Genomic DNA, 22,324 nt, shown 5'->3' on the forward strand with positions numbered 1-22,324 from the left:
CTTTTGTCTGCAAAAGAGAGTGCCTTGAAAAAGGCATTTTTAGTAGATCACCAACAAGATCTGGTGTAGGCATCGGCGACTGCGGCTGTCATTTTCTTTTTGTTGAATTTCACTTTCATACCTTGGAAATAACGCTGTAGCAATGGGCACGCCGCTAGATCCAGAGGGCGTGCTGTCATTGGACGTCAAAATTCGATTGGCTGATGATTCTGTCACTCATGCTCATTACAAATCAGATGTGACGTCTTTCAACAAAAGGGTAGCACTATCTGTAGCGCTGGCCGCAGACTTTTTTATGTGGGATATTCCAGTTTAACCTCAACAAAACTAATCATAGGCACTTTTGTGGACATTGCACAAATCAAAATGATACCTAAATAACCAATAAAAACATTTTTCACACAATTGTATTTTTTATAGGGCCAGCAGAGAAGGCCCTGATGGCCCTGACGGCCCACCACTGCTTAAAAGTATACTTTTATATACTAGAAAGTGGGCCAATTTTGTCCCAAGGAGTATTGAAATAGATCACTTACAAGTGTACTACTAGTACACTGATATTTGTATACTTATAATGTATACTTTAAAAATATACTTGAACTTTACTTTAAGAATACTTAATAAAATAAACTTGAAGTATACTTCTTTTTGGTAAGGGGATCAAACTACTGAAAATATCAGCTGCAGAGCAACTTCAACTCTTTGAGATAAAACTGATATTGGAGACCAGATTCAACGACTGTAATTGTTGAGAAATAACAGTAATAGATTTGTTTTGAGTTTCCTAGAAATAATGGGATCAGCTGAACTTCTGCCATTCAGATCTGAACTCCAAGGTATTTTTTTTATACCATCTTAGTTAAATGGCAGAACAGTGACACCTGCTGAGAAAATGAATATATCCTGTTGTCACACACTGGTGTTTAGTAGCTGTAAACAGGAAGCCATCATCCCGCAATCTCTATGTTCTATCATCATCCTCTCTGTCTATTAATGCCACAGTGGTGCAGATTAAAAATATTATTATTAATTCCCTTCCAGTTCCAGTTACTTGTCATCAATACAAAGGCCCAGTTAGGCCTGTTTCAGGGGGTTTGAGTCCATTTTGTCGGTCACAGATTCCTCTTCTTGGATATTGTAGCTGCTAACAAGATCATGGGAAAAACTCCATATTCTTTGACAACATGAGGTTGAATATGCAATATATATTCAATCATACAGTGATATGAGTTTACAGAGAGTTTTAGAATGATAACGAAGGTCTACATTTCTAGAGTCTGAAGTAATGAAACCTCTTCCCGTGTAGGGTAAAAACACACAAAGTAAAACCTGATAAGTTGAGAATACTCAAAACATTTGAGTAAAAGAACTAAATTTTTTAAAGTTGGTAGAGCTTAAAATTTTTGTGACAAGTGGGGCCGGGTTAAGAGCTGTGGAAGTCAAGCCAAGCCTCGCTTCCATAGCTCTCAATCCCACCCCACTCAACACAATGATAATTATATACATAACCATCACAGTCACTCAGATTTTTATAATCAAGCATTAGCAACAGCACACTAGCACATACTGATGTATTTGTCAAAAAGACTCTCATTATACAATTGCTCATTAACTGACAAGCAACATACAGTATACATAAATTTAAGTTTTGCTGTTTATTTTAAACTCCAATACAGGTTCTACTCTTCACCACAACGGTAACACTGCAAAACCAACATAACAGAAACCTCTGTAAATCCTAACACAACATTAAATACTAACTTATGTCTCCCTATGTTAATCTTGTGGTAAAACACAAAATAACTCTTGATTTCAACATTTATTTTCATTGTAGTCTGATGCAAAGCATGCTGGGAACTATAAAACTCATTCAAAATAAATAAAAACTCAAATAATTTTAAGTCCAGCTTACTACAACGACATTTTGAGTTCACAGAACTTTCAATTAAGTCAAAGTTCCTTTAAGACAAGTCATGTGACTCGGCGGCCATCTTTGAAACGCCTCTCGGGCATGCAAGTGCAACTCCTATGTCTTTGAATGGGGAAGCATGAAATTCTCCAAAACTGTTCACTAAACTTACGATTGGATTTCATATTTGAAATCATCAGAGAAATCTGACAACAACAGTATCATACAAGTTGTTTCTTTTGCTCAAATAGCGTTATACAAAGCCAATTTTTTGGGGCTAGATCAGCCAGTGTGCATGCGCAGTCCTAAGAGCACGTCTCGGAACGCTGACTGTTCTAACTAGAGAAATGCGGGATGGATTTTTCAGTCCCGCTCCCGCAAGATTCTGTCCCGCGCCCGCCCGCTCCCGCAGAAATATATCTTATCTGGTCCTGCTCCCCCAAAACCCCCCACCACCCCCGCAAAAGCCCGCATAAAAGTAATCTATATAGATTTTTTTCAGTACATCGAAGAAATTTACATGAAATGGTTCTGTAACATCTCCTAAGCTCCACAACATCCCAGCATAAACACTCCCGATAAAATATTTGTTATTTAGGCTAAGCATCAACATTCACAAACCATTTTTTTTTATTTTTAACAGAAAAGCAAGCATGCGCGTGCATGGTTTGGCATGGCAGAATGTGAGCAGCGCTTCCATTATTATCACTAAAAGCTGACATCTCAGTTAATCGCGATCTCATAAAGCTTTGTTATAACACAATAAATGTATGCACAATGAATCTTTCACAGTGTCTACGCTTCGTGTGAGTAGATTCTAACTTAATCACCTCTACATTGCGCAACCCTTTAAACACGTGTTATAAATAGAAACTATGCCTAGCTTGTGCATGTCAATCATTTTAATGTTAATATTAGTTGTTCTTTTTGCTTTTGTGCAACAGATAAATAACAATTTATATGTTTTAGACACTTTATGTTTAGATCATTTCTATTTTGCGGGAGTCTCGCGAATCATTTTATTCTCCCGCATCCCACCCGCACCCTCACTCGCCCATCAAGAGTTGTCCTGCGCCGCACCCAGTTGCATTGGGTGCAGGTCTCTACTTCTAACGGCAGCTGCAGTGATGCGCTGACTTTATCGATTAGCGATTGGCTCTTTCATTCAGAAGGCGGTGCTTCCTGCGATTGAGCGGCCATATTGAGCATTGCATTTTTCCCCATTCAAAACTATACGAGTGACACTTCATGGGTATTCTATAGTCTTTAAGTCCAATGAACTTTCATTATTATTTGAGTAAAATTAGCTTATTTCATTTAATTAATTTCACTGTTTGGTTTTACAGTGCAGTACACATTATAAAGATCACACATACTGTAAGTCCAATGAACTTTCATTATTATTTGAGTAAAATGAGCTTATTTCATTTAATTAATTTCACTGTTTGGTTTTACAGTGCAGTACACATTATAAAGATCACACATACTGTACTGTAAGTACGAGCAAATAATGGAATCAGGGACCTTTTATTTTCAGCACAGGAAAATTAATCACACAACAGGACCTCAAATACAGAGTCGTACACAGGATAAATGAAAAACATGAAAGTGCAGTAAGCAAAATGTTAAGTTTAACGCAGAGATGATTAGAGATTAGAGAATTGAACTGTCCTTCAAGATGGCTTAATCTGATCCATTTAATGGGTCACAGGCTGGAGGACAGAGATGTGAGGAAACGAGGAAGCATCAGTTTGAGTAGTGAGCTGCACCCAGTGCACTTGCTGCTGCGTTTCCCGTTTAAGGCTATTTGAGTCCGTTTGAGTGTTTACAGACTCCTCTTGTTGGCTTTTGAAGCTGATAACATGAGCTCAATACAGAAACAGTAGTACAGCTCTGCAGAGAGTTTTTAAGTTGGACTTAAAGTCATTATTCTTGCTGAAGGCCAGTGTGAAATGAAACCACTTCCTCTTTAGGGTTAGCAGAATTTTAACAATACTCATTCTGAGGACCACACCTCATCTGTGAAGACGTATTATCAGGCACAGTGGAAGATGGATTTAGAGGCCATTTATGAAAATGTTGAACGCAGAGATACTGAGAACACAACTGGACCTCAAACTCAGAGTCACAGCCAGGATGAAGGAAAAGATCTTAAGCGCAGTAAGAAGAAAATTACTTGAAAGCAGAAATGGTGTCACAAACAATGTTGTTAATGGTGTCACGAATGAGGAAATGAGAACCTTCACATATGATTTAAAATATTTTTTTCTAAGAACAATATGAAAGTGTTTTTGCTTTCATAATTAATGTATTAATTAACTTGTTTTATTTACTTTTTCCACATGTTCTTTGGATATTTTTTATAATTTATGGTATAGTAATGTAGTAAATTAGATTACATAAAAAGGCTAATTTGAAACTTAATTTCTAATAATATGAATTGTTATTAATTGCTATTTGTGTGTTTTGGTGGTGTTTGTCAGGAGGAAGTAGATGTTTGGTGTTGATCACAGTGGGTCTCGGGCTCATTTGTGTTCTTCTGCTGGTCTTCATCATACTGCAGCACATCACCATCACAGCAGAGAGAGACCTGATAAAGAGTTACAAGAACACAGCTGAAGAGTTCAATCAAACCATCAACAGCTTACAGGACAGTTACACTGATCTAATGATTGAAAAACACCAACTGCAGAACAACTTCAACACTTTGAGTCAGAAGAACCTGGAGTTAGAGACTGAACTAAGAAATGTATCTGAACGAGGTTTGTACAAATCAATTTATATGTATTGCACTTTAATCAGTAAAATTATATGTGTTTGTTGTATTTGTTTATTGAAAGGAAATGGCATGCTTTTCATGTCCACTGAGTTGAAGAGCTGGTCTGACAGCAGACAGTACTGCAGGGATCGTGGTGCTGATCTGGTCATTATCAACACTGAAGAGAAGCAGGTGAAATGCAACTAGTTCAAGGCATTTCTGAATTAACATAGATTTCATCACACATACAAACAAGTAATTAAAAAAGTCGCCACAGTCTCACATTTATAATTTTTAACACTGCTTTAAAAGTCAGTGCTACAGTAATATGAAAACAAACATGTCTTTTATATGTTTCATTTTTTCTTCCTGTTGAATACCCATTATTATCACTAGTAACCATCTGGGATTAGTTTTAGTTGACTGACAGATGACAAACACAGAGTTCAATGTAATGGAGATTCTCACTCTTTTCTTATTTTAAACACACACAGAGGCTCGTATATTCTTTATTCAAAGAGAGAGTGTGGATTGGTTTGTCTGACAGACAGCAGGAGGGCAACATGAAATGGGTGGATAATTCACCACTGAAACAAGGGTAAGTGATAAGAGCTTTTCACACTTAAAAATAGGGTCATTCTAAACCCCGGGTTAACACTTTTTACACTGCTCGTCATTTACCCGGCTTATTAATTAATTTTGTGATGACATTTCACACTGTACATTCCTAAACCCCAGGTTAACGCTCTTATTTGATATTTACAAACAATGGCACGCGACCTGTTTATGTAAAAGCTCTAGCATTGCACATCCTCATATTATAGCCTATATTGCGACTGTATAAGCTTTTCCTGAATTATACATTATTATAAGAATCATTATAAATGTAAGAATAAAACTATTTTTAATGCCTATTCATGTATTTTTGAAAGAAAGAAAGCTCAACTGTTTCCAACATTGATAATAAATCAGCATATTAGAATGATTTCTGAAGGATCATGTGAGAGTGAAGACTAATGGCTGATCATGATTCAGCTTTGCCATCACAGGAATGAACTATTTAAAGTATATTAAAATAGAAAACTGTTACTTTAAATTGTAATATTTTTTTCACAATATTACTGTTTTTATTTTACACAATATTAGCCTTTTTTGAGCATAAGAGACCTATTTTAAAAACCATGAAAAATCTTACTGACTCCAAACTTTTATATGTGTACATATACTCACAATAGCTGACACAGAGGCTGACTAGGTAATTGCGAGAAGGTCCCCAAAGACATGCAGTACAGGTGAATTGAACAGTGTAGTCCTGTGATGGACTGGCCATCCATCCAGGATGTTTCCCTGCCTGGGACAGGCTCCTGCAACCCCATAGGACAAGCAGTTTGGAATATGAATGTATGAGCTACTTACAATTTTGTCTTCCAATATCTGGCATGCTTCCATTGCCACTAACTGACCATCCTGAGGCAAAAAAAAAAAGCAAACAAACAAACAAGTAGGCTATGTTTAAAAATCATGGTTACATTTTCAAAGTTATTAGGCCTCACATTATTATCACTTCACAAAACTTTGTTTTTACATCATTATGTAGAGTGCATAACATAGCCTAGGCCTACTGTATGATCGCTCCACAGGCCATCCAGGATTGGCCATCAGGAGCACCGGGACAAATCTCGTTGATGAACAGCTTCTGTAGTGTAGTATGCAGCTTCTGTAGCACGTTTCCCAATGGATTTAGTTCTTAAGATGGTTTTCTGTGTGCAAGGTTACAAACATTTGTTTATTTTCTACGTGTGTTTCCCCAAAAAATTGACTTCATGAATGTTAATCATTCATGAAGCACTTAATTCACTATCTGTTCATGAAGTGCTGAAATGTCAACCATTCATAAGTGTAACTTCATTATGCCTAACTTTTGAGCATAATGTTAAAAGTGCTTGTCACCTGAGCACAAGATCTTTAAAGTGTACCCATAAATATCAATATAGATATCTGAACACTGAAAGAAATATAGCTAGCACGTATCCTCGCTCCATGAAGAATGAGACGCGACCCAACATTCGGTTGAAACTTAAAAGGCTGATATTCGCGCTTCAGGACAGTGACGAGTACATGTCGTACAGTGGTTGTCCAGACAGCCTAAGCACAAGCTTAAGCAACGGCCCTGAACGGTGGTTAAATGGCAACATTGTGACAACACAGTAACAACCTTCATGACACAATGTAGAACCATCATCCTTTTAGCAAGGCTGGTACAACGTTGTTAAAAGGTTGGCTACTTTGAGGCATTGTTCTGTGTTTGGTGGGCGCCGGGGTTAAACGCAGTGTGAAAAGTTATGAACACTAATAAAACCACTGGGTATCTTTTGCATTTGTTTTTAAAAAGATTGTTTTTTATATACAAGAGTGAGTGAGTGAGTGAGTGAGTGAGTGCTGTATCTGTTCAGGAACTGAAACTGCTTGTATGTAATTCAGGTTTTGGGAAAGTAATGAGCCGAATGACGCAGGTGGAAATGAAAACTGTATTGAACTGAATCCTGCAAAATCTGTCCTGAACAACTGGAATGATATCCCATGCTCAGCAACAAGAAAATGGATCTGTGAGAATCAGCGTCCAATTCTTCATCTTCATGATATTTAGTAATGCATTGATATTTCAGCTTAATCAATTTTATTTAATCATTTCTGGTGAAGGTTCCTGTCAACAAAACTAATTTCATAATATATTAATAACTCATTTCATTTTTTAACTTATTTTTTAAAATGTATTTTTAATATTTTATTTTTATTTTCTTAATTTTATATTATTTTTTATATTATTTGGCTATTTTTATATTTTTTTGTCTATTGTTTTCCTATTTCTGTAATAAATAACATGTTTCTCATATTTTTCCGAAATAGTTTATTGGTTCTTTTGTGATTTGTCACATTAATTTTCATTCAGCTGTAGTGGTTCTCACATGTGGCAAGCAGAATTCTTCAAAAAATAAAATTAATTGAAAAAAAATCTGCATTGTCTACATGAATGTGCAATATACATTAAACCATAGTGTGAGTCTACAGAGAGTTTAAACATGGGGGGAAAGTCTAGATTTTCCTGTGTCTGATAATGAAACCACTTCCTGAGTAAGTTTAGCACTATTTTAAAAAACAAGGTACACTTTCTGAGAGACCACAGCTCATCTGTGGACACATACTGCAAGACATACGAAAACTAATGGAATCTGAGAACATTTATGTACACAGAAATGTTAATAACAGATCTGGACCTCGAACACAGAGTCGCCACCAAACTGATGGAAACGCTCGAAAATACAGTAAGCAGAAAGTTATTTTGAAGCAGAGATAGTGGTGCTAATGTTTGAGAAACTGAAAATTGTTGGACAAAAGAACTGTTTTCAAGGAACAATGTGTCTGTTTCTGCTTTTATATTAAAAGTATTAACAGAATATTTTTTTCTTGGTTGCACATTTTACTGTATAGCATTTCTAGAAGCTTTGTCATAATAGAGCAAACTTTTAAAGTGCACTGTCAGTTACTTAGAAAGGTCAATTTGAAATGTTAACAATCATAATAATAAGTATCTAATAACAGAGAGTGAATTTTCATTAATTAATATGTGTGTGTTTTGTTCCTGTTTGTCAGGAGGAAGTAGATGTTTGGTGTTGATCACAGTGTGTTTCCAGGTGATTTGTGTTCTTCTGCTGATCAACAACATACTGCAGCACATCACCATCAGAACAGAGAGAGACCTGATAACGATTTACAAGAACATGTTTGAAGAGTTCAAGCAAACCATCAACAGCTTACAGGACAATTACACTGATCTAATGATTGAAAAACTCCAACAGCAGGACATCTTCAGCTCTTTGAGTCAGAAGACCAGAGTCGATCTCATTGCTGAGATAAGCCAGTTAGAGACCAGAGTCAAAGATCTCACTGATGAGAAAGACCAGTTACAGAGAGATTTTGACTCTTTGAATAAGAAGGGCCCAGTTTGTTTTTTCGTGTCCTCTGAGTTGAAGAGCTGGTCTGACAGCAGACAGTACTGCAGGGATCGTGGTGCTGATCTGCTCATTATCAACACTGAAGAGAAGCAGGTGAGTTTGTGTGAGTGTCTGTTAATGAATGAGAGAATCACACTTATTCCTGTTTTTATTCACACAGAGGTTCATATCTTCATTAGTCAGTGAGAGAGGGTGGATTGGTTTGTCTGACACAGAGAACGAGGGCATCATGAAATGGGTGGATAATTCACCACTGAATCAAGGGTAAGAGCTAAAAATCACCGTGTGTTCATTTGTTTTAGTCTTTTTGATTCTCATTATAAAAATGAGGCCATCGCAACCTTCAGAAAACAGCTGAAGACAAATCTCTTCCACAAGCACCACAACCACAACTAAAGACACTTTTAAAACTGTATTAAGAAAACTCTTCTTCTCTTGTTTACTGTTCTGCACTTTCACTTCTGCTCCAGCTTCTGTAATACTTTAGTTTATACTTGAAAAGTGCTGTTATACTGTGAGTATTGTTGATTCATACATTTTTGGTCCTGGAAAACTGAACATCTGATACATGTTATTCAGGTTTTGGCTTAATGGTGAGCCGAATAACCAAGGCGGAGATGAGGACTGTATTGAACTGATACCTTCAAATCCCGTCCTGAACAACTGGAATGATCTGCCATGCTCACAGGAGAAAAAAGGGTTTTGTGAGAAATAGGGTTCATCCCACATTTTTGTAGTTTTTCTTTTGTTATCTAATGTAATAATTCTTATTGTGAATGCATTTAAAAGTGAGTCCCTACCTTTTAAAAAAGCTGTCAGTGAATTTTTAGAAGGAAATTGCGAAATTGTGATTATCTTCTTATTGCTTTAATCGTTTTCTGTTTCTCATGAGGTGAATTAGGGTGATCTGGGAGACCAAACCTCTGATGTGTACATGTTTTTCTCCATCAAAAGCATCTTGTAATATTCAAGCTGAATATAGATTTATAATGAGTGTTGTATATGTTAAGCAGTTCTTGCATATAGGCTCTAGGGAGCAGTGAGAGAAAGAGTAGGCCTAAGTCAAGTTGATATGTGAATGCAGAAGTGTAATAAAAGTAGTGTTTTCATGATCCAGCAGAATAAGATTTAGTTGTCTTTTGTCAAAATAATACATGGTGTCAGAGTGAATCGCAAATATGGATGCTGCCGGAGTGTCTGCACTGCGAATGGACTGGGAATCACAGAATCTTCCCGATACATGGAAAAAGTTTAAGCAGCACATTGAATTGATGTTTTCGGGGCTACAAAGAAGAGGCAGAGAAATCAACCCATTCTCACTCCCAAGGCGTCAAAAACTGCAGAATAGTCAAGCGCCTTTAGCGTCACTATGAAGACGCCAAAGGAACCCCTTCGCCATCACTATATCAACGAACTGGGACCTACATTGCTTTCAATAGGAAACTTTGGGTGTCGATACACAGACGCAAAGGACATGGGAAGTTTGTCGCAAGAAGTCTCATTTAGCACACATCGCGATATTTGCCATCAGTTTACGTGTGTCACACGTTGGTGATGCTAAAGGCGCTTGACCATACTGCAGTTTCTGATGCCTTGGGAGTAAGAATGGCTTGGAGAAATGCAGCTACTTGCTCTTATGTGTCGAAGAGAAAGAAAGGGATATTGATAACACATGCAATCTCACCGCGGACGAAGCTAAGTTGCTCAAAACTCGCTGCTTGAAGCTTATACGTAGTCCCAAAGGCTAATCCAATTTTTGCCAGTTCAATGAGAAAATGCAGTGTGCCACGGAAACATTTGATCAATTCATCACTGAGCTGTGAGCTCAGATTGCTTGTTAAAGACTGTGGTTACACGAACCGAGAGTAGATGGTGAGAGACCATGTGGTTTTTGGCATTTATTCCCCAGAAATTCGAGAGAAATTACTAAATCGGGGTGCTGAATTAACCAAAATCTCACTATTATTATTCAGTGTTTCAGATTCCTTTTCACTGTAAAAATAAATTTAAAAAAATATATATATAAAATAAAGATGTCTTGTCAGTGCTCAGTAGAAACACCGGACCGACCATCGGCTTGCCATTGCTGTACCGACAGAGGCCCAGCCACGGCAACGCTGGCAGACCGACAGCCCCTTTCACACATACAGAGTTTACTGGTAAATTACCAGTAAATTACCGTTAAGAGATCACGTGTGAACAGGACCTTTGCAAAACTTCCGGTAAATTCGTAACGGCAATTTACCGGTTTGAGAAGAGCCGCTTTCAGACAGTAATACCAGTAAATTGCCGTAAAATTACCAGAACGACTTTACCGGTAAATACAAAAATGCGCTGTTCACACAGGCAACGACGTTTGTCACAAAAATGAAAACATCAACAAAACACTGACCGCATATAGGCTACCCCTCCATCTTTACAAACACAGCACCGGGATGCAGACCAGTTACAGTGATCAAACTACTGAAAAATATCAGCTGCAGAGCAACTTCAACTCTTTAAGTCTGAAGAAACTTTAGTTGGAGACCAGATTCAATGACTATAATTGTTGAGAAATGCCAGTAACATATTTGTTTAGAGTTTCTTGGCCTTAAATTAGGATCTGCTGATCTTCTGTCATTCAAATTCAACTCCAAGTTATTCATTTATACCATCTTAGTTAAAAATGGCAGAACAGTGACACCTGCTGAGAAAATGAATATATCCTGTTGTCACTCACTGGTGTTTAGTAGCTGTAAACAGGAAGTCATCATCCCACAATCTCTATTTTCTACCATCATCCTCTCTGTCTCTTAATGCCACAGTGGTGCAGATTAAAACATTATTAATTTTCATATTAATTCCAGTTCCAGTCACTTGTCATCAATACAAAGGCCAAGTTAGGCCTGTTTCAGGGTGTTGGAGTCCACTGTGAAGGTCACAGATTCCTCTTGTTGGATATTGTAGCTGCTAACAAGATCATGGGAAAAACTCCATATTCTTTGACAACATAAGGTTGAATATGCAATATATATTCAATCATACAGTGATATGAGTTTACAGAGAGTTTTAGAATGAGAATGAAAGTCTAGATTTTTCTGAGTCTAAACTAATGAAACCACTTCCTGTGTAGGGTTTGCACTATTTAAAAACACGGTACACATTATAAAGATCACACCTCATCTGTGCACACATACTGTACTCTACTGTAAGTAAGAGCAAATAATGGAATCAGGGACCTTTTATGTATGCAGAAATATTAATAACAGATCTGGACCTCGAACACAGAGTCGCTGCAAGGATGAAGGAAAAGCTCGAAAGCAAAGTAAGCAGAAAGGTTAGTTTGAAGCAAAGGCGGTGTCGCAGATGGTATCGCTAATGTTTGAGGGGATGAGAAATGTTTTAAAAAAAATCAATCATTATTTTCTTAGAAACCATTATTTTCTGTTTACATTTTCAGCATATATTCTTGTTTGCGTATTTATTTTACTGTATACAGTATGTTTTACGTTTACGTTAATTCCAGATGTTTGTCATTATAAAAGAACATACTCTTTCAAAAGCCTTATCATTTATCTACCAACCAAGATAAATTACTTAAGGTTGATTTGAAACATTATACCTAAATAATATGTAGTAAATTGTTATTGCTATTTGTGTGTTTTGGTGGTGTTTGTCAGGAGGAAGTAGATGTTTGGTGTTGATCACAGTGGGTCTCGGGCTCATTTGTGTTCTTCTGCTGGTCTTCATCATACTGAAGCACATCACCATCACAGCAGAGAGAGACCTGATAAAGAGTTACAAGAACACAGCTGAAGAGTTCAATCAAACCATCAACAGCTTACAGGCCAGTTACACTGATCTGATGACTGAAAAACACCAACTGCAGAACAACTTCAACTCTTGTAGTCACAAGAACATGGAGCTGGAGACCAGAGTCAACAATCTCATTGCTGAGAAAAGCCAGTTACAGAGAGATTTTGACTCTTTGAATCAGAAAAAACTGCAGTTAGAAAGCAAAGTCAGGTCTCTGAGTGAGGAACTGAGGAAAGAATCATCTGAAGGAGGTTAGTACAAATCTACGGAAGCTGCCACAGCTGAGTAAAAAAAATATGATTCTGTAAGTATAAATAATGATAAACTTTCTCATAATTTTGACTTTGACTTTGAGAAACAATCTTGTAACAATAACTTAGCATCTCATAATAATTAGGGTGACCATTACCATTATATATATATAGAGAGAGAGAGAGAGAGAGAGTCAAACCAAAAATTATTCAGACACCAGATATAATTTTTGATTTTTTTTTTTACTAGTGGGTGCAGAACACTATAGTTCCTTTATGTAAGTGAGGAAAGCAAAATAAAGTAAACTGTGACATATTATACCAAAAAATTCTTCATACAGTGGACTACCAGTAAAATGTATTAAAAAAAATTGGAACCAAAAATTATTCAGACACTTGCTTAAGTGTCATCTGACATTATCAAGATGAATTTGTTCTGACAAAGTTTAACTGGTTATTTTTTTACCATTTTCTAAACTATAGCGAATAAACTGATATTGTGTGAAATGTAAAAGGTGTCTGCATAAATTTTGGTTTGACTGTATATATATATATATATGAGGTGTGCTTCTCTTAGCCAGTCTGTGGGGTCCAGATGAGTTTTATATATCCGATGAGGAGAAGAGCTGGTCTGACAGCAGACAGTACTGCAGGGATCATGGTGGTGATCTGGTCATTATCAACACTGAAGAGAAGCAGGTGAGTTTGTGTGAGTGTCTGTTAATGAATGAGAGCAATCACACTTATTCCTGTTTTATACACACACAGAGGTTCATATCTTCATTCATCAAGCAGAGTGTGTGGATTGGTTTGTCTGACACAGAGAATGAGGGTGTTTTGAAATGGGTGGATAATTCACCACTGAAACAAGGGTAAGAGCTAAAACACTATCTATCTATCTATCTATCTATCTATCTATCAGTAGTGTAATGGTATATGTATTGGTGCAGAATTAGTGCAAACTCGGTTTCCCCCCTGGGATGGGATATTGTTTCCCTTTTGATAAGGTTCACTCACATTGCGTGATATCATGCTAGGGGAAACCTCCATTTTCTCTGAATACTAAAGTCTGATTTGTTAACATTTACGTAGCTGCAAGAACAAAAGGCATTTTGCCTGCCAAAATGGTTGGGGCTGACTGCCTCTGTAAATCGGCACTGAATGCCATTTCATCCGAATCTTTCTCCTTCAGCGCTAAGATAATCTCGTCGCTGACTCCAAAGAAGAAGCCTTCGTGCAAGCCGTAGAAGAGTCCCAGAAGAGGAATGCTGTGCTGACATCTCACAGCTGAGAACGCCATCTCTCCCATGCGACTATCCGGTGAATCTATTAGAGCTTATTTTGCTAAAAGAGCATATTTTCAGCGGCGTTTGCTACAAAATGCAGTACAATTAATGTGGCTCATGCAGGGCACTCCTGCCTTCCTTTGGATGAGCATGCTGCCTGTTTGGATAAGCCCACGCAGCGGCTGCGCTCACTGAGATGAGCTGTTCTCATTGCGAGAGCACGCGTCTCTCACCGATTGTTTTCTTTGTAGATAGTGACCATGTCCCTTGTGCTGCCCTGTTTTTTTTCCCTCTCTTCCTGTGTCTTTGATTACTTCCCATGAATGGCCCATTACGTGCCTCTATGCCTTCCCTCAGGTCATCAGACGTCCAATGCTCGGCCCTTCTGGTGGCCCCAGTCTGACGGAACCAATCGAGGTTCCCCGAGTTAGTACAGCTACTGTCGGCAGCCCCTTGGCTCGGTCTGTTGAGGAAGGACTTTCTGTCCCAGGTGAGAGGAACGATTTTGCACCCCCAACCCGAGTTGTGGAGCCTTCATCTGTGATCCCTCGACAGGAGCCTTTGCACCTTCCCATAAGTTTCGCCCATACTATCTCAGAGGCCAAACCACATCTACAAGATGCCTCTATGCCCTCAAGTTGTCTGGTTTCTCTTACTGGTGTGCAGTCTGGGATGAAGACCTGTTGTCTTGCGACGTGTCGTCCATCTTGTCCTTGTCCTTCTTGCAAAAGCTGCTGAATAAGGGGTGCAATCCTTCCATGCTCAGAGTATACAGTACGTGGCATCCACCGTGGTGTATCACGCTCTAGTGGCCAGCCAATCTGTAGGAAAGAATGACTTATTTGTGAAATTCACAACTTATTCGTGAAACTCTCACAAACAATCATCCCGTTCCGACCTGGGATCTATGCACGATCCACAAGGTCCTTTGAGGCTCCACGTTTCAGCCCCTGTCACTTAAGACCACCCTCCTGCTAGCTTTAGCATCAGTCAAGTTTTGGGATGAACGACTGCAAAATTGTCCTCAAATTGTCCTTGGCTCTTCTTGCTTCAGAGGATGAGTATGGTACAAATTTACTCTGCCAGGTCCGGGCCTTTAAGATATATATATATATATATATATATATATCTTATATATATACAGTACATACATATCAAAGCACACAAAGAGCTGATGCGACTGCCGAAACTGGCTAGGCACGCAATGTGAGTGAAGTGTATTGAAAGGGAACACTCTGGTTACTAGCGTAAACTTTGTTCCCTGAGATAATGGGAACAAGCATTGTATACCCGGCCATGCTACAAAGCTGCACATAAGCTGATGTTGTCACTTATCAGTCAAAAGAGTCTGAACTAAATCATTTATCTATGCTGTTTGACCTACTGTCAGACGCATGTGTTGTTTAATGAATTTGAAACTTGTTTTCCTCAGTGCACAACGTAAATCTTACACTTATATACTTAACTGTAAATGATATAAATAAAATATGCATACTATTTGCTCAGTCAGATTATATGTAAGTGCAAACTTCTTTCTGCTTCCTCTCTTGCTGCTTATTGCTTTCTTAATTAAGTGTTCCTCATTTGTTAGTCATTTTGCATTTGTTCAAAATAATCATTATTTCCTGGTTACGTAAGGAGTAAAAACGTTGGGATACTTAAAGATTTGGGGTCCTGAATAACTGAAAATCTGCCACATTTTATTCAGGTTTTTTTTCCCATATGAGCCGAATGATGCCGGTGGAAATGAGGACTGTATTGAAATGCAATTTTGCCCATATTGTTCCAGCCTGAACACCTGGAATGATCTCGCATGCTCAGATTTGAAAAAAGCAATTTGTGAGAAATAGGGTCATCCTGTCTTATGCTTTTACTTTTATTTTATGGAATAATTTTATTGTAATTTCTGATTTAGCAATCTAATTTGAACCCAGTCAGCTACTTTAATTTTATGTAGACTGCTTTCATGATATCAATTCTGTTGTATAATTTTCTGTAATGGATATTCAAGTGGATATTTAAATGAAAGGAAAAATGTGAACTTGTAATTTTTATTGCTGAAATATGTTCTCATGTTTATTACATTATATTTTTCTGTCAAACTGTTTTTGAGTTTATTTTCTAAATGTATTTGCTATAATTAGTTTTTCTACAACTACAGTTTTACTGTTGGTGTTTAGTGAGGATGGATTTTTTATTTATGTATGGATTTTTTATTTATATATTTTTTTACGTTACGGAATCTTATATACGTATACTACAAATGACATCTGCTAGAAAAAGTTCCCCCATTTAGGAACATTTTCAGCTCAGATTTGTTTGATACTTCCGGGCTTTATGGCTGTTGTAAATTGTAGGTTCCAGCAGATAGCACTATTGTTTAAGAGGCTTTGAATCTTTTCCCACTTCAATCCAATAGTATCTCCTTTAATTAGCTTCCAGGGCTTTCAAGCCTTCATTTCCATACTTTCTAAGGAGCTAGAAAGCAGAACGTGAACGTGTAGGAATTGAAATCAGTATAATAAATCTCTTTATCGCTCAGATCAGTTTTAAGTGTAGTATGTGGAGAGTGTCGAGTAAAACAGTGTGAGAAAATCAAGAAAATGTATCATGTAAACTGAAATCATTAACTCTTTACAAAGATACTGTATACAATAACAGCAACAGAGCAACTAAGTGGAAGACCTGTGTACAGATGATGGTAGAGATTGTTCATGGTGTTGGTCTGGTCATTATCAACAGTGAAGAGAAGAGGCGGGTGAGTTTGTGTGAGTGTCTGTTAGTGTTAATGAATGAAAGGAATCACACTTGATGAGAGGAATCACACTCATTCCTGTTTTTATTCACACACGGGATCTGTGTGTGAATAAAAATCATATCTTCATTCAAAGGAGATTGTATGGAATTGTTTGTCTGACACAGAGACGAGAGCAACATTAAATAATTATTATTATTTTAAATAACTCTTATGCTTTTTAAATTCTGATATCTGTCATATTTGATTCAGATTTTGGTCCAAGGGTGAGCCGAATGACCTTGAGGGAGAGGACTGTATTGAACTGATGTCTTTTTACTTTTCTTTTTTCCAGCCTGGCAACTGGAATGATCTTCAATGCCAATAGAAAACAAGGAATTGTGAGAAATATTGTTCGTCCTTGTCATGTGTATTATAGCCTACTTCTATTATCCTTCAGTGATCGAAGAGGGCCGGTATGCATTTTAGTATAGCCTACCTTCACTTTTTCTGGCGTACCGCCACTTCTCACATGTTGACGGAAAAGATTCAAAGCTTCGAGAGTGTCGAAAACAGCGCCATCTGGTGGTTAGTAAAAAATAAAGTAGCCAATAGCCTGTGAAAAGTTCCATCGGACGAAGCCACCACACACTCCATAGTTTCAATATTATGTGCACAAATAAAAGCTTAACAATGTGTGTGTGTGGGTGTGTGTGTGTGTGTGTGTGTGTGTGTGTGTGTGTGTTTGTGTGTGTGTGTGTTAAATTTCTCTCTCTAATATATTCATTTACCAATTAAACCGTGGCATTAAATGGTGGCATATTAATTATTATTATTATTATTTTTTTTTTTTAAAGAGAACTTTGTGCTGCTTTTGGTGCTTGAATTTGTGCTTCAATAATGAGGTCTAAGTTTATGAATATGCTAGAAGTTAAAATTTTAAACATTTGTATTTTTTTTTCTCTCTCTATTTAACAACATTAACTTATAATAGTGAAAGACTTCTACCCTCAAGTAGATTGCATGTTTTCTTGCCTGGCTGGATGTTGTGCTCATGATCAATGTTGTTTGCATTCGCCCAAACTGTTTTGCCGAAATCAAAACGCGGACAGTGAAGGGAATTGTCGTTAGGGCGAGTTACCGTTACCGTTCTCTGTGAAGCGGGATTCTGCCCGATCTAAAGCCTTCCTCGAAAGGCTATGTTCGTAAATGAAACAATGATTTGCACAAAAAGAATGATTACTGATCAATTGAGAATTTGTTATTCACATGGTCTGGTGGTCATACGGCGTATGCCTGCGAATACGGGACAAACTGCAAAATACGGGACAAATTCCGTAAAGCTTTCATTCGGAATGCTTCTTTGATGCCTTAAACACGGGACGATTCCGCATTATACGCAACTGTTGGCAACCCTACCTGTTGATGCCGGCCGGGCAGGGAGAAACATCCTCGTCAGGTGTAACGTTAGGCCTTGTGTCCAGCTGTCCATCAAGCTGAGGTTCTTTACTAAAGAAATTAAGTGGGGAGCTCTGAGACATATTGCTAACTAACAAGGTTTAGTCAAAGATTCTCTATTGTTTAGAATGTTTAGAATATATTTAGTACTTAAATTGATTCCAGTTATGAACATTTATGAATAAAAACTACAAGGTGTTTTGCCTCAAGCCAGTCCTGTGGTTCAAAATCAAATAAAACACTCATGTCTCGAAGCAATTTCATGAATCAGCTGAGACTGAAGAAAGAGACTGACGAGTTGTTTTGTGAAGTCAGTGCACTGGAGTTGTTCCTCTAAACAAAATGTTTATCAAATGAAATTTTAGTCCCCTTTGGTATATTTCCAGGTTTATGGCTGTTGTACATTTCACAAGCCAGCAGATTATGCTGCTATTGATGCGCTGAGGTTTTGAGTATTTTATCGGTAAAACCAGGGGAAACTTCAGAGCATCAGTGATCAGAGGCAGCATTTCTCCGTGCATTGAAGACATGAGAAAATGAAGTAAGGAAACAAAATGAGAAAGTACAATTTATGAAATGAGAAGCAGCTCATATGTCAGTGTCAGATGAAAACTATCTTTCTGCTCACTGTTAGAAAGCTTCATACACTTGAGGACGCTAAAGACAATTCTCACACTGAGATTAATACGGTTTAATAGAGAATTTGTACACCTGTAGGAACTGGTTACAGCATAAACTGTTTATTTCTCAGTTTAGTTTTAACCAGTGTTGGGAAGGTTATTATAGGTTAATGACTGAAAACAGCAACAACAACAACTGCAGAACATCTTCAGCTCTTTGACTCAGAAGAACCTGGAGACCAGAGTCAAAGATCTCACTGCTGAGAAAGACCAGTTACAGAGAGATTTTGACTCTTTGAATAAAAAGGGCCCAGTTTGTTTTTTCATGTCCACTGAGTTGAAGAGCTGGTCTGACAGCAGACAGTACTGCAGGGATCGTGGTGCTGATCTGGTCATTATCAACACTGAAGAGAAGCAGGTGAAATGCAACTAGTTCAAGGCATTTCTGAATTAACATAGATTTCATCACACATACAAACAAGTAATTAAAAAAGTCGCCACAGTCTCACATTTATAATTTTTAACACTGCTTTAAAAGTCAGTGCTACAGTAATATGAAAACAAACATGTCTTTTATATGTTTCATTTTTTCTTCCTGTTGAATACCCATTATTATCACTAGTAACCATCTGGGATTAGTTTTAGTTGACTGACAGATGACAAACACAGAGTTCAATGTAATGGAGATTCTCACTCTTTTCTTATTTTAAACACACACAGAGGCTCGTATATTCTTTATTCAAAGAGAGAGTGTGGATTGGTTTGTCTGACAGACAGCAGGAGGGCAACATGAAATGGGTGGATAATTCACCACTGAAACAAGGGTAAGTGATAAGAGCTTTTCACACTTAAAAATAGGGTCATTCTAAACCCCGGGTTAACACTTTTTACACTGCTCGTCATTTACCCGGCTTATTAATTGAATCAAGGGTAAGAGCTAAAAATCACTGTGTTCATTTGTTTTAGTCTTTTTGATTCTCATTATAAAATCACAACCTTCGGAAAACAGCAGAAGAGAAAACTCTTCCACAAACAACACAATCACAATTAAAGACATTTTAAATACTGTCAAGAAAACTCTTCTTCTCTTGTTTACTTTTCACTTCTGCTCTAGCTTCTGTACTACTTTAGTTTACTCTCGAAACGTGCTATTATTCTGAGTATTGTTGATTCATAAATTTGTGTTTCTGAAAAACTGCACCTCTGATACATGTTGTTCAGGTTTTGGCTCAAAGGTGAGCCAAGCAACTACGGTGGAAATGAGGACTGTATTGAACTGAATTATAATAGAGAGAAGACGGGATGGTCACCGCTGAACAGCTGGAATGATGATGTATGCTCTGAGAAGAAAAAGGGGATTTGTGAGAAATAGGGTTCATCCCGTCTTGTGGTTTTGCTTTTATTATCTAATATAGTCATTCTTATTGTCAACACATTAGTTCTGATTGAGGTTCCTGCCTTTTAAAACACTGCCAGCTGATCTGAAATTTGTTAGAAGGACAATGTCAAAGTGTCATTATTTTCTTATTGCTATAATAACCTTTGTTTCACATGGTGTGAATTCAGGACACAAAACCTCTGATGTGTTCATGTTTTGCTCCAACACAAGCAGCTCTGTATTAATATGATCTTATTTTAGCTGTTATCGTGAGTCTCATTTGTTGGTCTGAAGTGTTGAGGAGACAATCACAGAAAACTACAGAAGTCTAAAGTGTCCAGATCACCCAGATTCACCCTGTTATTCTGATGTTGAGTGTCTGTAATTGCTTTCTCTTTTAATAAATTTGTCAGTTACCATAGTAAACTGCATTGTTATTTTCATTTTATTTTTAATTCATTCTTATCTGCTTTATTTCTGTATGGAGAGATTTCCTCCAGTCCAGCAGAGAGCAGGTTTATCAGACTGAAGTGCTCAAGAAAGTCAAGTGTTTTTTCCGCCAAATTATAGATATTTACGTGTTTCAATCTTCCGCAGTGTATTCGGTACTAATGTAGTTACGTAGATTTAGAACTTAAATTGATTGCAGCTGGTGATGGGAAAAACAAACCTTTTTGAAGCTTCGAATCAACTGAACCAATTGCTTCGCAAAATGATTCACTGTTTCGAAGCGCTGTAAACCACACGCTGGTGATGCCTGCTGGTCAAAACTGTGTAAATGCAACAAAAACTCATGTCAAAAACATGCATAAAAGCAGCTTTTACAAACCCAATGCAAGTGCTTAATTGAAAGTATAATATATTAAATGCAATTAAAATAATAAAATACCATTAAATATGAAGTGTCGGTATGTGTTTCTTAAAATAATTATTATTAATTTGCAGGGCTTGTTTCGTCTGTTTTGTGGCGAGCTTGTCTAAACAGGGCAATACGAGTCTATTAACTACTATGTATCCTTTTAATTACACAAATGTCTCGTTGAAATGTCTACAAACTGACAAAACTGATACGAGATCATATAAAACTATAGGCTATATATCATATCATAGGCCTATAAATTGACTACGTAGAGCGTCAGTAGTTCTTGTGCATACACTGTAAGGCTTCATGAACGGCACGCCTTATAAACATGCTTTCTTACTGCTGCCTGTTTTCATTACTCAACTCCAACGCTTTGAATCAGAAGACATGGTGTTGGACACCAGATTCAGTAACTGTTTTCAAATGCTGTCTGATGAGTGTCTTGTTGTTGTTGTTGTTTCTCTGATCTGGAAAGAATCTTCCGAACTTCCTTCAACCAGATCTAAGTTCAGAGTTAAAGGTAAATGCATTTCAGTACTATTATAAGTTTTGCTTTTTAGACTGTTTATTTATTCACTCTTAGCGAGAAAAAAAAAAAAAAAGATTGAACACTAAGAAAATGTGACTATAGCGACACTTGACAGCAAACTCACACCAGAATGTGTAACCTTTTTCTCTTTTCAGAAAATATTCTTATCAGCAAATATTATTCTTGAAGCCCAGAGCCAAATGAAATAACTTCCTGTGTAGATTTAGCACTATTTTAAAACACTTATAGTCATCATTCCTTCCAAACATCACAGATCATCCGTGAAGACGTCAACTCAACCAGATCGGTCCTGGCTCCAATTATTTTATTTTTTTTTCTCGTGGTGAAAGAAATACATAAATGAAGAAGGTTAGTATTAAAGACATCCTAATATCCTTTTAGGCTATATTTTAGTTATGAAACTTTTCTTTTGGTATCTTCACTTGTAAGGCCCTATTTCTAGGGATTTCAATGTGGCTCCATGTCCAAATTGTTGAATATTACCAATTTTCAGTGGTCAAATACCAAATTTGGGTCACTTTACATACAACTGATATGTAATGCATTTAAAGGGGAACGTATGAAGAATAAATAATGCTAAAACTAGAATTGTAGCTTGTTTCCCTCCATCAAAACAATTGAATATACATGTCTGAGGGTTTAACACTGAAATGGTCAAGCTGAGGCACATTAACTTGTTCTTTCTGCTTTTATATCAAGTATATTAACAT

At 37.3% G+C, this 22,324-nt stretch overlaps 1 protein-coding gene across 1 annotated transcript; it reads left to right on the plus strand.

Moving 5' to 3' along the window:
• Positions 1-3,921: 3,921 nt before the first annotated feature.
• Positions 3,922-20,546, plus strand: LOC107703762 (CD209 antigen-like). Its single transcript, XM_016506488.1, has 5 exons — positions 3,922-4,069; positions 4,393-4,671; positions 4,750-4,859; positions 8,841-8,944; positions 20,046-20,546. Exons 1-5 carry the CDS (start codon positions 3,961-3,963, stop codon positions 20,194-20,196), a joined length of 753 nt encoding a protein of 250 aa, XP_016361974.1. The 5' UTR covers positions 3,922-3,960; the 3' UTR covers positions 20,197-20,546.
• The last annotated feature ends 1,778 nt before the right edge of the window (positions 20,547-22,324 follow it).

Source organism: Sinocyclocheilus anshuiensis, unplaced genomic scaffold (genome assembly GCF_001515605.1).
Source record: "Sinocyclocheilus anshuiensis isolate Anshui unplaced genomic scaffold, SAMN03320099.WGS_v1.1 scaffold274, whole genome shotgun sequence".
Taxonomy (NCBI): Eukaryota; Metazoa; Chordata; class Actinopteri; order Cypriniformes; family Cyprinidae; genus Sinocyclocheilus; species Sinocyclocheilus anshuiensis.